The following is a 16934-nucleotide window of genomic DNA, read 5'->3' on the forward strand; positions in this document are numbered from 1 at the left end:
TACTCCCAGTCAACTCCCAAAAAAAGCCTCTTTGTGAGCATCTGAAGCTTTACAATTTAAGTAGATGGTGATTTTTTTATTGCAGCTGGATTAACACAAGCATTTATACAGATGTAAAACAACTGCTTATACACACAGAGGCTGGAAAGATAGGGCTTGTACAGGAATGCAGGCAGAAATCATATTTTATATTCCTACTTTTGTGGCTTTGTCACACACGCTTTATGGTATCACTGTTGCTTTTACTTGCTCAATCACAACACTTTCCAATCAGGCAAAGGATTGATACAAACACTACTATATATGTTACGCAAAATTCTAACCAAATAATCAAAAACTCCAAAGTCTAAGGAGAAGGAAGTAGAGAAAGTAGAAAAACCTCATAGTTTTGGTAAAAGCAGGAACTCATGCTGGGACAAAAATTTTCATGCTTAGACCAAAAAGATGACCTGACAATGCTAAAGTTACCTTTTGTTAAACTACTAGCAGATAGTACCAAAAAATATTCAACTTTCACAGAAGACTAAAGAACAGAGCTCTATGAAACAGCAGATTTGGGGTTTTGTTTTTTAATAGATTTATTTAATAGCCAGACTAAGAGTTAACCATTGAAGCAGAAAAGAATTTTCCTTCGTTACCTTATTCTTTGTTTACTATGTACATCTATTTCAATAGGTCTTTTGACATGAATAACCAAAGACTTTTGAAATTTATGTATTTTTCTAAACATTGTTTTACATTCAGAATGGCAAAAACTACTTGTGAAAGATTAGCCACAAGAAAGCTTATTGAATTTGAATTCCAAGAGAGGTAACACTGAAATGCTCAGAACTAATCTTCATTTATACCTAAAGCTTTGCATTTCATTAATGTGATACGTTGTATGAACAAAGAAATCTTGCACTCATATCTCCATGCCTAACAGTCACAAATGACTGCCTCTGAGGGTAAGGTATTCATACTCAGTAGTCATTCAATCATCTCTACTGGGACCGGGCAGCTGTCATGAACAAGTGAATACACAGAGCATGTACACACTGTATTTAATCCTGGTGGTACTGATTGCATTAAAACTATACAGTAAACTTACTGCAACCAGTTTGGCAAATTCTGTGAAGAATGCACCAGTATAGTTTCTCCACTGGACAGCTTGCTCAAGTGGACAGGAGAGTTTCATTAGAGTAGTCATTTAAAATAAAGAGGAACTACTGTAGACAATCAACATAAAATAGTTTATTTCCAATCATTTGCCTAATTCACATGCAAACTGGTTTATATTAATAAAAGTAAACTGCATTTAGAAACAGTTTGGTTAGCCTTTAACCTCAGCAGTATTGCTGTACAGCTGAAGCTACACTGGTTAATATAATTTGTTTTAACTTAGGGAAATGTGGTTAGATAGGTATTGAAGACTTCATACTTTCCACAAAGAAATACTTATCTGTTCAGTAGCATCTCTATTGCACTCATCTACATGAAATATTTCATCTGTTAATCCCCTGTTTGAAGACCATATTCTTTAAAGCACAACAGTCAGGAGAAAATACTTGGAAATACAACAAATGTCAAAAGATAACTTAGTAACTAGCGAATAATACAAGATTACAGTAGTAACTGAAGTATTCTCCCGTACTATTTCAAGCTAGAATACTGAAGCCCTAAAAAACTCCCACATTTTAGCACTGACACAGAACTGCAATACACAAAGTATATAAGCAGGGGTGAAAAGCTGCTTTGCAAGAGGTAGAAAAGGTTTTCCAAAATCTATAGGCACAATTCTTTGCAATCTTAAAAGCCATCAGAATGTTACAAAGTAATAATGACCATTATACAGATATTTGTACAAGTCTGTTTATTTTTACCCTTTGGAATAAAAGTATATTTCATGCACTCTCATATAATCTTTTTTCTTCTATATTGTTTGAAGACTATTTTTCTCCTAAATCATATGTGATTACAGAAGTTTTACAGGCTCTCAGGAAGTCTTATCACCAGGAGTTATACAGCAAAACTGATGCACTATTATTTAACACTTTTTCAAGAGGAGCAAGGGAATGCAAACACTGTTTGCATAGGTTCATGTATCAAAGAACAGAGAAACACACACTCAAAATACATAAAAATATTATTAGTTCTTTTGGTTTACTCCTGCCTCAATCAAGAAGAGAATGCTTTTAGAAATGAACTTTTTTTTTAAAACAAAATTTCCACAAATGTATGCTTTACAGTGCAGTGGTTATACTCAAATTTTCACAATATCCATAAACCAAAATACCAAGATCAGTACATTTACCATGAGCTAACAGACATTCACAGATAAATCTTAGTGTCAGTTCAAAAAGATGCCTTCTTTGAGCTAAAGTACGTAAGGCTTTACTGGTAACAAGTTCTTATCAAAGATTTGCTTCATTCCTGTCACAGCATCTTTCCTTCCTCATTTTACTTTTTGTCTTGGTCTTTTTCTGCATCCAGAAGTGCTGAACGGATTCCTAGCTTCTTCAGCTCTTCTACGAGATCTCCATTCTGATGCATCTGGAGGAGTATATCACAGCCACCAACAAACTCACCATTGAGGTATACTTGTGGGATCGTAGGCCAGTTAGAGTAGTTTTTTATTCCTGCGTAAGAAAAAAAAAGTATTAAAGGTTTTGCCCCCTCTCCAAATAAAACGGTATTTTAAACAGAATACATTGCTTCTGCCTGACAGTATTACTGATATTTTCACTTCTTTCCCACTGAGGCAAAAATTTATCTATATAACAGGAGCACTATCAGAAAAACTACGTTAAAGTTAGGTTTGGTTCTCAGTCCAACTCAAAGATGTGGGTTGAAAGATATGAAGTCGGCTCCTATACTGACTTCAAACAGGAGCTGGGAAAATGTAGCGTTTCTTTTCCCTCCCAGGAAACAAGCAAATATGATTTTTCAATCAATTAAAGAAATGAGAAGTCTTGAGAAATACTGAGAACTGTTTACATTAAGTTTTCCTTATATTTCCCAAAGGGACTTAAAAATATTTTATGTTTTTACTGGATTCACACAGTTATACTTCAATTTCAATTGCAAGATACACTTGAGCGTTTAGAAGCCTTATGAATTTCAATTTGCTTTATCTGTCATTGCCAGACCTTTCAGCCCATGGGAGGGGCACAAAGGCTGAAGTCTCTTAAAAGTACTCACTAAACAAAACAGAGCTCGAGTCACAATTCTGAAGTAGAGAATTAAAGTTTAAAACTATACTTCATAGAAGACAAATGTAAGACCATCCAAAAATATTAACTGATCAGCTGGTATAAACTGAATCCCAACTTGCACTTAAAGACATCACACAAAAAAATTACACAGAAGAATCATTATATCCAATTTGCCACTTTTTAAGTGACCCTTCCTTCACACAAAGCCATTATTTCTGTAGCAGAGGAAACAGTTAAATTCTACATCTGTGTGCTCTTATACCAAGTCCACCACCACTTGCTTAGATACCAAGTTTTGAATTCAACATTTTTAGAATTTTACAATATGCAGTGGCTGCTATTTTGCTACCAAAGGCACAAAAGCCCAAAGAGCAAATTTAAGCCTACAGACAACCAAAGTGCTTTTTCAGATCATCAGAGCCCACTCACCTTGGAAGTCAACCCTCTAAACAAGCAGGCATGAGCTTTAGCATAGGCTGTCAAAGTACAAACAGCAAATATTAGGCCTGTATAGCAGAAAACACAGGGGAATTCGCTTTGGCCTTAGAAAACATTTTACTGTAGAGGTAAAACCCAAAATATCTGAGAGAAAATATAACCATATTAGCAAATTATGGTTATTTTATTTGAACTTAAATAACTTTCTTTTTTAACAAATATGCATAAGCGCATAAAGATGCAATGGTATTACGATTTTAATGCATAAAAGATGAAAAAGAGCTAATAATTCCCCTTAGTCAAATACCAGTGTGTTTTAAGAAATCCACTAATATAATAATACTAAAGAAGAAAAAAAAATATTGTGACAAAGTGTTCCCAACCATGAAGTACAACATCAGCTAGGAGATTTTATTCTGATTTATGATTTTGTGCATGGACAACCAATGCCTCAAAAATCCAAAATAGCAAGTTTAGCATATAAATCAAGGCCAAAGGGAACCCACAACCATCTAACCTAATTTCCAGCATCACCACCTGTAACTTCTTCCTTAGCATTTCATTAAAACCTCTCCATTGTTTAGATATAGTTTGCAGAAATTAGTAGTTTTGATGTGAACTTGTGTTTAGTAGTATTTTTCTTAAACACTCCTTGGCCTTTGTGCACTCACAAGTGGTCTGTCCTAAAAATCTTTTAGCCCACGACAGTTGCAATGAAAAACTGAGTCCCAACGCTAAGGCACACTTAAGGACAACCCTACTCAAAGGAGCCACTGCAGATACCAAATAGGGTTTGTTTTGTTAAGATACTACAATGCTAAGCATTAATTGAGAAGGAAGGGCTCTATATAATAAAATTAATTGCCAATAAACATTCCACAGTAATATTTACACCAATTATTCTGTCACAGAAATATTTTCTTCAATGACCCAATTGCACATCCATACAAGCACTGATAGCATTTTCAAGGATCTATCCAACTTCAGGCAAAAATAGGAATACAATCAACCTTAGTTGCTTTGTATGCTGCATTTCATGTATTGGACAAGCTGCTTTAAATGCCTGCATGCACGAGGCTCCACCAGATTACAAACTGAACACCTCCTGAAGCAGCTAACCAACTCCTAGCTTAGTAGAGCAGTTACTGGTACTACTTCAGTAGTGTTAAAGCAGGTTAGCCTGGTCCATTCCTGCTGCACTCGGGATGCACTTCTGTGGCGGATCCTTCAGCAGTACAGACACCCCAAGGGATCTCCTTCCCCCTCCCTGCAAGTTAACACTTCTCACTGCACTTCAGAAGCTGCAGCTTCTGCTTTGAACCACCGTTTGCTTTGTAAAACCACACTCTACAGATCAGGTTTACAGTTTGACAGTAAGGTGACTGTGAAATGAGAATCGGTGCAAAGTGCTACTGAAAGGGGTACCGAGCGCACTCCCACCCCATTTCCCCAACTCCAGTTCCAATCCTCAGCTTCTCTCTTGCCAGCATTAGCACTAATCAATGATGGGCCATTTCAAAGAACTGACTCAAGCAACCACGCTCACTCCTACCACACTTTCTCCAGAAAAGCAACCGTTTTCATGGAGATCATTAGTACTGGTGCAAGCATGACTGAGGGAAGGCTAGCCCAAGGGTGGGAGGAAGATCAAGACCACCCTTTTGGCAGCAGCCCATGCTTAGGTAATGTAAAGCAACGACGAAAATAATCTGAGGGTGAACTACCACAACAGTTCAAACCAGTTTAAACCACCACTTTTCCAGTATGGAGTCCCAAGCTTCTGTGCCACCTTAGTGACCTGAACCAGCCTAATGCTGTCCATCAGCTGAGAGCAGGATCACTTGCGGCATAGCAAACTTAGAGAAACTTGAACAGCCATGGAACCACAGTCCAAGAGAGAGTGCTGAGGTCTCTTAAACAAGCTTTAATAACGAAGAATCTGTGTCAGGGAAGCATATCCTCAAGCTCAAGTTCCGATAAATCACATGAAGTACAAATAACTATTTAGTTTCACAGATCTGAGTGTGCTTTTAGGTGAAGAGGCAAGTAGGGGAGTTGTTTTGGTTTTATAGCTTGCCATATTTTAGCACAAGGCAAGTTTCAGCAGTTGAACTGTAACAACCTGAAAATAAGGTGTTTCAATAGATACAGAAAAGACATCAAGCAGCACTTCAAACATGCCAGAACCACCATTTCTGCAACAGTCTGGTCTTACTACAAATGGTATAAGCGTACATATATGAAAACATTTAAGTTATGTTCAGCTGAATACAAAGCTGGTGACCAGCTCACACACAGTAATCTCCTTGCAGATCAATCATTAGGTGATTAGATATTTTCACAGCTAAAGGCTCAGCGTCCCCTCGCTAACCCCACATGCATGCAGTGCAGATTATGTTTACAGAGAGGGCTTAGGAAGGCATCACATGCTGCATATCTAACTTTTCAGTGCCTGAGGCCAGCTCCAGGAGGAGACTAAGGTGGCCACCATCAGGCAGCCACTGCTGAATCACACTTGGCAACTTACAGAGCTACAGCTTCCAGCAGCCCTGCCCTCTCCTCTGTCAGAGACAGCTATCCACAGAAGCAGGCACATACTGGCTTTTTAGGGTGCAGTAGGTAATACAGTTGAAGCAATATGACAGCCCACTGGCCTTGAAAGCAGTGGTGTCGTTCCCTAACTCTTCACTTCAAGGCTCCATCCCTGGTGCTGGCTCTGGCATTCACCTCACAGTACAACAAGCTAGTTCAACTCGCACGCCCAGTGATCCAGTTAATAAACCGAGCTGGCTCTCCGTGCAGTCGGACAAGTGCCAAAGCTGGTGCATGGAAGGGAACAGAACAACTTCGTTAAGCACCTGAGAACTAGCAGGATATTGTGCAAATGTACGCTCTGTTACCGCATTCAGCACGGCTTAGCCAAACAGTTCAGATCAAATCACTAATTTCAATTTAAAGCTCAGGTAGCCAAGAGGGCAATAACCTCTCGGATCACCTAGCACAAGCCAGTGTTTCACGTGGAGGAAACATTTGCTGTGCTCAGAAGGGAGATGTTCCTGTTACATAGGAAGAAAATAGTATATATTCACATGGTCAAGGCCCAGAGATTATAACTGACAAACACATTGCCTGTTCAAGGGCTCACAAAAGCCCTCTCAGACAAAAGTGAAATGCTGATGGTTTCATTTCTAGGTTTTGTTTCCTCCTTTTTAGTTTATGAGTTTGTTCTAGTAAATCATAAGTTTAAAAAATTTAGATATGTAAATTAAGTTTAGAAAACTACCATGATTTGCTCACCTGCCAAAGGCAGTAGAAGATTTACTTGAACAAAACCAACATTCATTAACAAAAAATGTCATCACACCCAAATTCCAGTATTTAAGTTTTTATACCATACCAACTGTTATACCTGTGAACTGAAAAGCAAATAAGGGTTGGAAAAACCAGCCTTTTGGCTAAAAGCTAATGAAAAACTGAATTAGTCAGACGACACCAAAAACACAGGAGAAGGAAGTCACCTGATATACACAAGCATGTGGCTTTAAAGCACATTTTAGTGTATTCTGGAGAAGAACCATTAATGCCATGCAGCTGCAAGACTAATTACTATGTACTATTATCTTTTTTTTGTTTTAAAACTTTCTCAAATAACCACATAACCTCAATGGTCAGCTATATACATCAAAGAGGGAAAGAAGGAAGAAAAGCATTATGAGAACAGAGAACTAGCCGCCTACAATTAGCAAAAAACCTTATATAGAATAGCCCCCACCACTCAGGCAGTAATGGTGAAACTATTACTAAATATTTCTCATGCAAGTGATCAGCATAATTTTGTACTTTATCAAAAGAACCCTAGCATGGAATACAGTATTATAAGTCCAAGCCATTCATGAAGTTTCACTATACTGTTCACAGGGAAGAAAAAAAGTCTGACTAGATAATGAAGTGTTTCAGGGGACTTTCAGTGGAACTTTGTATCCCTTAACTAGCCAAGGGAGCGTGGCATGAAAAGGCCGATCTCTAAGAGTTACCCCGTAAGCATAACTGCATTCTTCAGATAACTAAGACGCTCTTGGACACAGTAAGGGTTGCAGAAACCAAATGGGGACGTCCAGGCAAAGCAACCTCAATAGCGCATCTCTGATACGCTTCAAATTCCACAAAGCCCCAAACGCCGGGCCGCAGGCCTGCTTATAAAACAGCAACAGAAACCCCAAGAAAGCGAGCAAAAGCAAGTTAGATCTGTGACAAGCACGCAGCGGCGGCCACACGGAGCCCGGCGGGGTGCTCCTACAACCCACCAGGAGGTCAGCGGCGTTAAGGCAACCCCGACCTCCCAGCGGCGTTACACGCGCCGGAGCCTCCCGAGGACCTTTCCGATAGGGAAACGGCTACTTCGGGGTTCTGGCTCTGCCCCGTACCAGCGGCGTTTCACAAGGGAAAGCCCGGGACCGGCTCGGGCTGTGTGCAAGCCCTGGCAGCGGGGGGGGCGGCGCCCAAAGGTGACCCCCAGCAGTCGCCGCGCCCGGCCCCGGCCCCGGCCCCAACCCCGGCCGCCTGCCCCGGCCCGGCGCTGACCTTGGCGGAGGTCGGGGTCCTGTAGGACGTCGTGGGCGCGGTAGTCCTCCACGCCGTGCAGGCGCAGGATCTGCACGACGGCGTTGCTGAAGCCGCAGAGGGGCTGCGCCGGGCTGCCCTTCATGAACACCACCACCGGGTGCGCCCGCACCAGCCGCTCCACCGCCTCCCGCGACCCCGAGCCGCCGCCGCCACCACCCTCGGCCCCGTCGCCCTCGGCGCCCCCAGCGGCCGCCTGGCTCAGCGGCCGCCCGGCCCGGCCCCGCGCGGCGGCGGCACCCAACCGCCAGGCCGCGCGCACGACCCCACTCATGCTGCCCCGACCGCCCACCCGTGCCCACTGATGGCCCCCGCCGCGCTCCGCCGGCCCCGAGCCAGCGCCGACTGCCTATTGGCGGAGAGCAGGAAAGGTCGCGGGGGAGCTTCTCCTTCTCATAGGCATAATCAGCCGCCAATCAGCACCGACAGCCAGTAGCGTGAAGATCAAACGAGCCTTGTCCCACCCAGCAACCCTGAGGGCACCTTGCTTTCCTATTTGTAGAGGGAACTGCTCCGCTACAGTTGCATTGGGAGAAGCAGTTGTCAATCTAACATGATTTAGTTAATCCCCGCCCACTCCGCGGACGCGATTGGTCAGGCTTCCCTGGTGCGGTGTTTCTCTCGGGAAGTTCCGGGGGCGCGTGATTCGTGGGTAGCTCCTTCCGCTTCCGGATAGTGGCTGCGCTCCTGGCGGCGGAGCCCGGCGCGCCTCAGCCGCCTTCTGCCTGACTGGTGGCGGGGCGATGGATGGGCTGGTCTTCCCCGCCGCAGGGCGCGGAGCCGGCCATTCCCCCCCCGTCCCCACCGCCGGCTCCGTGGGGCGGCCGGGACGCTGGGGAAGGGAGGGTGGGGAGGCCTGTCGGGCGGCCGCCGCTGTGCTCAGCCGGTCCTTTTGGGCCTGGTGTGCGGGCAGAGCCTGGGGGCTTCGCGGAGCCGTGAGGGTGATGAGCTGGGGGTCTGTGGTAGAGCCGAGGGATGTGCCTCCTCCGTCTGCCCTCGGGGTGGGGTTTGGGTTTTATCCCGCCGGCCCTTTGGTGGTGCAGGCTGTGGATGAGCTCTCTGGGGCTGTGGGGCGAGCCGGGAGTCAAAACAGTGTTAACGGCTAAATGTAGACCGGGAAGAACGGGGCTGCGGAGGGACAGGCTGCTCTGGTGTATCGGCTGCCCGTGCTGAGGGAAGCTCCTGGGTGGTGAAGTGGGTACAACCGTGCGAGTTGTAGCGGTGGAAGTGTGTCCTCAAAAGAGCAGCGCTGTGGAGTCAGCACCTTTTGTCACCTTGGGCAGGCGGAGGAGGCAGCAGAGGCGTTATGTGGCCAGCTGACAAAGTGCTGGATGGGTCTGTCGCCTTGATAGCTTTGGCTGTGTCTAGTGGCCTATTTGAGTGCTTCCACTTGTTCAGTTTTGGTTCGTTTTTAATGGGATGAAGCTGGCAGTTTATATCCCTGAGAAACTAGCAGTTCCTTGCATGCTTTGCTTTGGTACTAGGAGAGGAGTCCTGAGTGACCAGTAACTTTGTGCAGCTTGGTCTGTCGCTGGAGCAGCTGGCAGGGGTGGCAGCAAGATGGAGAGATGGGAGCAAGATTGGGCCGGTTGGCTGCATGTGCAAAAGGGTTGGTTCAGTTGATGCTGGAAGACGTGCAGAACTGCCTTACATCAGCCAGAGAAGTGTTGAATTTGGAACATGTCCTGGAAACGGCCGTATGTGCAGCCAACTTCATTTGAGCTCCTGGGCAGACACCAGATTCTTTACAAGAACTTGGACTAGAGCGTGGAGGTTTCCTACAGTAGCCAGGTCCATCCTGTAAGTAGAAGAAAGTGTTGAAAAGTTTTTCTCTGTACTAAACCACAATCTCTCGCAAATAACAAATCAAAGTGTATTTCTGAGTAATTTACATTACAGTTCTGGTATCTGGACTTTTGGTATATTAATGACCATTTGTATTACTTGCCTTTATAAGGGAAATAATTTTTTTCCACCCAGTTCAGTTCATGTGAGAGCTTTACAAACATGACCAGCTTGTCTTCAGTATTCAGAAGACTGTTTGCTAGTTCTTGATTTTTGTGGAATCCAGTTGGTGCTTGAGTAACAACTCGTTTTTCATCTCTATGAAACCACCTTCAGGCATCGCTTCTGTTGCCTTTTATTTAAATAGAACACATTCCAAAGGGAATTGTGGCAGACTTGCAGTTTGTCATCCCATTTGAATAGCTTATGAACAAAAAAAGTGTTGCTGTAGTATTTGAAAGTATATGTATTTACGAAGAAATACTTTCTGTTATGAATCTAAAAGCAAAGTTCACATATTGTATTGTTGATGAACGTGGTGCATTTTGTGTGTCAGTATGTTTTGTTTTCAATAGAACAGTCATGCTGATCAAGACACAGAAAAGTTACTGCTTTCTGTGCTTCGTATGTTGTGATTAACATGGTGCAAGGTTGTGCAATACGATAAAAAAATCGCATCCAATTCATGCTAGATAACATTTCAGTAAGTTCTGCAAAGTAAAAATATGTTTTTCTGTTTGTGAACTGGTACGATATACAGAGACAGAGGCTTAACAAGTGTTAAGTGTAATAGCCCAAGTGGTCTAGTTTGTCATTTTAATCTAGCAGAAAGACTCGGGCCACTTTAAGATCCTGGGGAGTCAGAGGGGAATTAAATGAAAATTCAGTAAAAAGAAAGAGATCTTTCTATTCTTAAAGGCAACTAAATGCCTTCTTTCAAAAAAAATGTTGGGCTGTGAACAGAAATTTGTAGTATTTGCCTTCCTGAATTTCATTCTAGCTATTTCTACAAGGAAATGGTTCATTAGAAATTTTAAGTGAAACAAGGACATCAAACTGAAGTGTAATAAACCTTTGTGAGGATATACTCCTTCTGGAATAACATAACCACAGTTGTAGTTTAATCCTCTGTAGTCCAAGAGATGCCCTTGGTTGTTAGTACTCTGGGCATACCAGGCTTGCAGAGAGAGCACCTGTGTGAGGAAGCCGAGGCATGCCTGTAAGAGTTGCAGCAGCAACATGCGCAATATTCCTCTAACAGTTATAATTCTGTTGCCACGGAGATAATGACTTATCCCATGTCATTATTGATCTATCAACAGTAAGAGCAATTTTGCAGTCTGATATTGTTTAGCAAATAGAGTAACATCTGCTGAACACTGAAAAACTGCTATAAATGTTAGAAAGCTTCTCTGAAGTCTGTGTACTGGGTTAAATAAAAGTACCTGAATTTATAGTTACTGTAGTTTTGTGAGGTTGCCCTGTGAGATAATACTAAGCTTAACAAAATGCTTTTTAATACAATATTTAGTATGGTCAAATGCTTTTGGATTTTGCAATATGCAGCACTCATGTTAGTGGATAAACACCCTTCCCTAGTGGTAAGACTTAGAACAGTTAGCCCATGTACACTCTAGAAACAAAGAGCTAATTATTTGTTACCTGGTCCAGTCTTCTATCAGTCTAAGTGAAACTTCTTGTATTTTCCAGATAATGATTTAAATCATCTGTTCAGAAGAAATATTAATGGGACTCCCATAAGACTCCTGACATTTTGCTGATGTTCCTGTTAGAAGACCTATCATCTAATTTTGAAAAAAGTAATAAAAGCACCAGTATTCAAACTGCAGGGCTTAAATGCTCACAGTTAGTCACAAATTAGGTCACTTCCAGGCATTCTGCTGCTGAACAAAATTACTAGTTATGAATTGGTGGTTTGAGGTTTGCACAAGAAGGTAGACATCTAAGAATGATACTGTCAGCAGAAAGTTTTTTGTTTTTAAAAACAAAACAAAGGGGAGGGCTAAATTAGTTGGTGAGAGAGATCAGAAGAAAAGTCTCATTTCAGCTTATCAGAACAGGACGCCTCTCCGTGTCCAAGTCAGATATCTGTGTGTCTTTCTGACTTGTGATAGTGCCTGGAAATGAAGTCCCTTATTGTGCCTTAACAAACTGAGCTCTACTTTGGTGGTTTTATTGTCTCTTGAAGCTTTTTAGTGGAATGGCTTGAGCTCCAGCTGTTCTGCATGCCAGGTAAATAATTTCAGCATACCATCAAGGCAACATCTGGCAGCACCAACATATCCTCAGTTTTGAGAGCATTAAGAGTGCTTATAATGTACCTACAGTTCTGGACTGCACAGTTAAAATTTGTGTGGGATGCCTAAATTGTGAACACTGAAGAAATGTCTGTGAAAAGTTCCTGGTTATTTTGAAGATGTGCTGGTTTGAAAAAGTTGTGCAACAAATAGCAGAAACGTAGAAGTGCTGTGGGGGTTTTACTGGCATAGAAACTCATGTTCCATGGGAAATTGACATTTTGGAATCTGAACTGTCTCTAACTTCCTGTTTTGGATCCAAGGTGGAGACCTATAAGCAAGTTTGTTTCTGAACTACATGGGTAATTAAATAATATTTGTAGGTTTATAGTGTATTCCCAAGAGGGTGTTTGCATTGGCTTTAAAATGCAACAGTCCATTTCACAAATGACAGAGGTGAAGAATATGTATGAAATGATGTAAGGCTGTTTAACTGATGCGTGATCTACATGATTTAAGGCAGTTTTTTGACTTGGATCATGTAAGGATGCCTTTGACAGAGAGAGGTGATGCTAATAATCAAAGGAAAAATGTCTGAGCCCCACAATTAACAAATAGAATGGAAGATCATGTTCAAGCTTGAATGTGGACCTTTAAACAAGACACTCTTTAGACTTGAAGCTTGCTTCTTAATGACCCTGATCTCAATATATGCCTCTCTGTAGTAGCACTCTGCTTTGTGAATTGTGAAGCTGTCCTGGAGCCAAGGACATGACCTTTGTAATGGAGGCGTAGAATTATTCTTTGGGATAAGCAAGCTTCTTGCAACCATTCTGCCTGACCAGAGTCTGTTAGACCCTTGTTCCTTATTTGCAGATGGTAGTGGTGCTTGAGTCTTCCAGTATTACAGAGGAAGCATAATTTTATATACATCGAACTTACATGCAGAGCTGAGAAGTGTTACCTCTGATGAGAACACCTCTTGCCTCTTTTCACCCAGGAGTTAAGAATGCCAAAATCTTTCAAGGGCCTGAAAAAAGACTGGGCAGACTCAAGAAAGTAAAATTGATCTGCTAAATACAAAGATACTCTTATTGGATCAAGTCTTGAGCCATAGAAAGCTGGGGACTGGGATTATAACTATATGCATGTCTTGTTCTTTGCTTCCTGTACATTCACTTTTGACTAGTGTTGCAGAAACAGGGTCCTGAGCTTCTGATACAACTTGGTATGGTAATTCATACAAATAGCAATTTACTTAAAATGCTGGAAATGTATTCTGGTCTTTCATAATTGTGGGAAAACCCCAGGGCACTCTGACTGTAAGAAAGAGTCTTGTGCCTCAGTTAAGTTCTATTGGCATGCTCTGAGTATAACTATGATGACAGGAGTGCTTTTGTTGGCTTAGCTTGTTTTAAGAATATGCAGTTCCAGTGAGGCGGGAAAAGTTCTGATTAGCGTGTTTCATGTCTGCGAGGGGGCTCTGACAGCTCCGGTCTGGTGGCTGGTGATCCTTGAACTACATGCTTCACTAAAATGGCAGGCTGTAGTAGCTGAATGTTTGTTGCCTCTGAGAGCAATCACATCTGTTCTTGCTCAGCACTTTTGAATTCCCTTATCTCTTCTATATAAAGTTTAAAAAAAAAAAATATTAAAAACTTGCCTCAACTTTAATAAACAGCACTGGCCATTTGATCTCCTCTGTGGCAGAAGACAGTACCAAGCATGTGTCATCACACGTGAGTTTCAGCTGTAAAAATTGAAGAGTTTTGCACACATCAGTGTATTTGTAATGTAGATGGAATTGTTATGGAGAACCTTAATTATAAGGTGTTTTTTAAGTCTTAGTATTTTTAAACTTGGTACTACAATATTTCAATAAAGATTTTATTTTTTTGTCACACACCCCTTAGTCTTTCAGTTTTTTCTAGGAATGTATGTACGTGTTTTAACACTCTTTTAAGTTCTCATAACGTTCCTTTGAAAAGGAACTATGATTTAGCCAATGCTGTGACCCTAAATCACATGAATTGCTGTTGCTTAATCTTTGCTTCACAAATCTGTGTTGAAGTAATTCTGGGGAGCCTGGAAGGTTTTTGTTAACGCATTAGTGTTCAGTTGCTAGTGTTATCAATGTAATTTTATATTAGATGTAGTATAAATAAGTTCTCATTACTGTAAAAAATGTTGAGGGTAATTCTCGGCTATATACCACATGCTTGTGGAAGTGCAGAAGTGATATTTTAAAGCAGGGATGAAGAAAAGCTTAAGCGAGTAACTAAACTAATATTAATCATTGCAATCAATGATACTTGTTGTAAAAAGATGTTCCTAGTCCCACTATTATAGAAAGTATTGTGCGGAATAAAATGACCCTCATCTCACTTGCTTACATCTTTTCGTATGGATTGAAGCTTTCGAGTTTTTATGCCAATTGGAGTTGTTTTGACTAAAATTTCTCACAGGAGTTGTGCACTGGTTTATGTTCTGCTAAAGTGAACTTGAATTTGGGTGAGGCAGATGTAAAGTGTGATGTTGGCAGTGCTGGATAAAATTAAGAATAGAAGAGTTCTGGGTATAAAAAAAATATATAAAAAATGGGCTCTGCCACAAACAAGATGGAGGGGGATAGGACTGAAAGGGCTAAAGTTGTGTGGCACATGCAAAATAGGCTTTCCCAAGAGCACAGAAATGAAACCTCAAAGCTTTTAGGTGAGAGTCTAGGGGCAGCATGTCTCAGCCTTCTGTGCTACTCGTCACTTTAGTGACCACCTTATGGTGACGATTAACCAGCTTGTGATCTTCTAGTCATTCCCTGCATAAGTTACCAGAGTTGCATTCTGAATGCAATGTGAATTTGTAATGTGAAGATTTTTGTTGATTGACTTCTAAGGAAATAAGCGTGGATGCAGGTTGTTAAAGGAATGTTCTTAAAGTTGCAAAGTCGGCTACTCAAGAAATTAACGTTAGATTTAGGCTGAACAACTTTCAAAAGCATGTGCATGGGAGGTCAAACCAAGACTTTCATTATGACATCTTTTTCCACAGAAACCCTGCATATTCAGTGCACAGGCATTGGTTTTCTTGGTGTGCCCTGAGGTTCAAACAAAGGAAGGCTGCTTGCAGGAGGACACTACCAAAGCCTTTAACATCCCCTCCTTAGATGGACGTTATTTCAAGCTCTACTATGGAAGGAAACCTGGAAAATTCTTTAAAGCACAGTCCTCAACAGTGCTCACTGCTGGTGTTTCTCTTTGAGTGTTCATGCTGATGTAGTTTGAGGGCTGACTTGGAAAAGTTCTTGGGCTTTGCAGTTGTAATTAGAATCAATAAAGCAGAGAGTATGTGAAGTTGGAAAATACTAAGTACAGCAAAAACTATTATGAAAAGTTAGGTGTCTTAAACTGGATTTCTGAAATCAATGGGTGCTTTGAACTTACTGTGTTTTAAATCCCTGTTTGCTGACTACAGATATTGATGTTGCAAGTAAATTGTGAGCTCCTGTATGTCAAGCTCTCTGAAAAAGTTTTCATGAGTGTGGTAGGAATATTTTGAATCACTTGGTTTTCAGAGGAGTTTTTATCTAATGTGAAGAAAATTAGACCCAAAGTACTAACAGAAACTTTAAATGGGAGAGGAGGATTGTGTGTTGGCATACTTGCATTTGTAATATATGGACTAAAAGCTCAAGAACAGTCTCAAAAGTATCTTGTGGGAGGTAGAAATACAAATTCTTAAAGGGGACGCCAGAAACTTGAGGTTTTAAATCTCTACGTTTTGCTTATTTAAAAAACAAAACCCCAAAAAAACAATAACAAAAAACCACAACCACTTGTAAACCCAGAAATATCAATATAAAGATGAGGGAAGTTTGGGGGGGGTTGATATTCTAAAGTGTTTTTTCTCTCCTTTTTTGGAGTATGAAAACCTGTATCTCCTGAAAATGTGACTGTTGTAAGAACAGGTGAACTAATTGATAGAGCACTGCCAAATGCCCCATATAGATACTGTGATTGTCTTGATTCTGACTGTTCACACACAGTGTTTTTAATGCTCATACCTGTATGTTTGTGTCATGCTGTTTTGTTTGGTGGTGGTTACTAACCATGCACTTTCAAGGACAAGCAGTTCTTTCACAGAATAAGCAGCTTCTCCACAAATACAAGTGTATGCACCTTTCCTAAATTTGCATTAAAGTAATTGCATGGAAGCTCTCTTTAATTTTAATGCTTACCTTTAAGTTAATTTCTTGCAATGCAGTGATTGAAGTTTCAATGCTGCAATGCTCTAAGCTCTTCCTCTGAGGTTCATAGTAGCCTTCCTCCATTGCTGATGTCCATGGCAGCTGAGATTGCTCAGAAGCCTCCTTGGACTGTACTGTACTTGTACTGTAAAGTTGTGTGCCATTTAATTGTAGCACTTGGGCTTGTACAAAGGCCTGTTTTATAATCAGCTTGACTTCATTTAAAAAAAAAAAAAAAAAGGCGTTTGCACCCTGTGAACAAAAGCCTGGGGAAAAGCTCTCAGTTTTAGAACAATCACTTTTCTTGTGACAGTGGGGTGCGGATCACTCTGAATCATCCTTGAACTCCCTTCCCCATCAGTAGCCCTTTTGCTCTTTGTCCAGAGATCTGTTTGG

At 41.4% G+C, this 16934-nt stretch overlaps 1 protein-coding gene and 1 non-coding gene across 2 annotated transcripts; one reads left to right on the forward strand and one right to left on the reverse strand.

Moving 5' to 3' along the window:
• Positions 1-1213: 1213 nt before the first annotated feature.
• GLRX5 (glutaredoxin 5) lies at positions 1214-8532 on the reverse strand. The gene is made up of 2 exons (XM_059819694.1): positions 8214-8532; positions 1214-2618 (listed from the first exon to the last, which is right to left on the reverse strand). The coding sequence occupies exons 1-2, from the start codon at positions 8524-8526 to the stop codon at positions 2440-2442; spliced, it is 492 nt and encodes a 163-aa protein (XP_059675677.1). The 5' UTR covers positions 8527-8532; the 3' UTR covers positions 1214-2439.
• Positions 8533-11162: 2630 nt separating this feature from the next.
• On the forward strand, positions 11163-11435 carry LOC132317367 (small Cajal body-specific RNA 13). The gene has a single exon (XR_009484065.1). It is a non-coding gene; the product is annotated as a small Cajal body-specific RNA 13 (non-coding RNA).
• Positions 11436-16934: the final 5499 nt, after the last annotated feature.

This window comes from Gavia stellata, chromosome 7 (genome assembly GCF_030936135.1).
Source record: "Gavia stellata isolate bGavSte3 chromosome 7, bGavSte3.hap2, whole genome shotgun sequence".
NCBI classification, from domain to species: domain Eukaryota; kingdom Metazoa; phylum Chordata; class Aves; order Gaviiformes; family Gaviidae; genus Gavia; species Gavia stellata.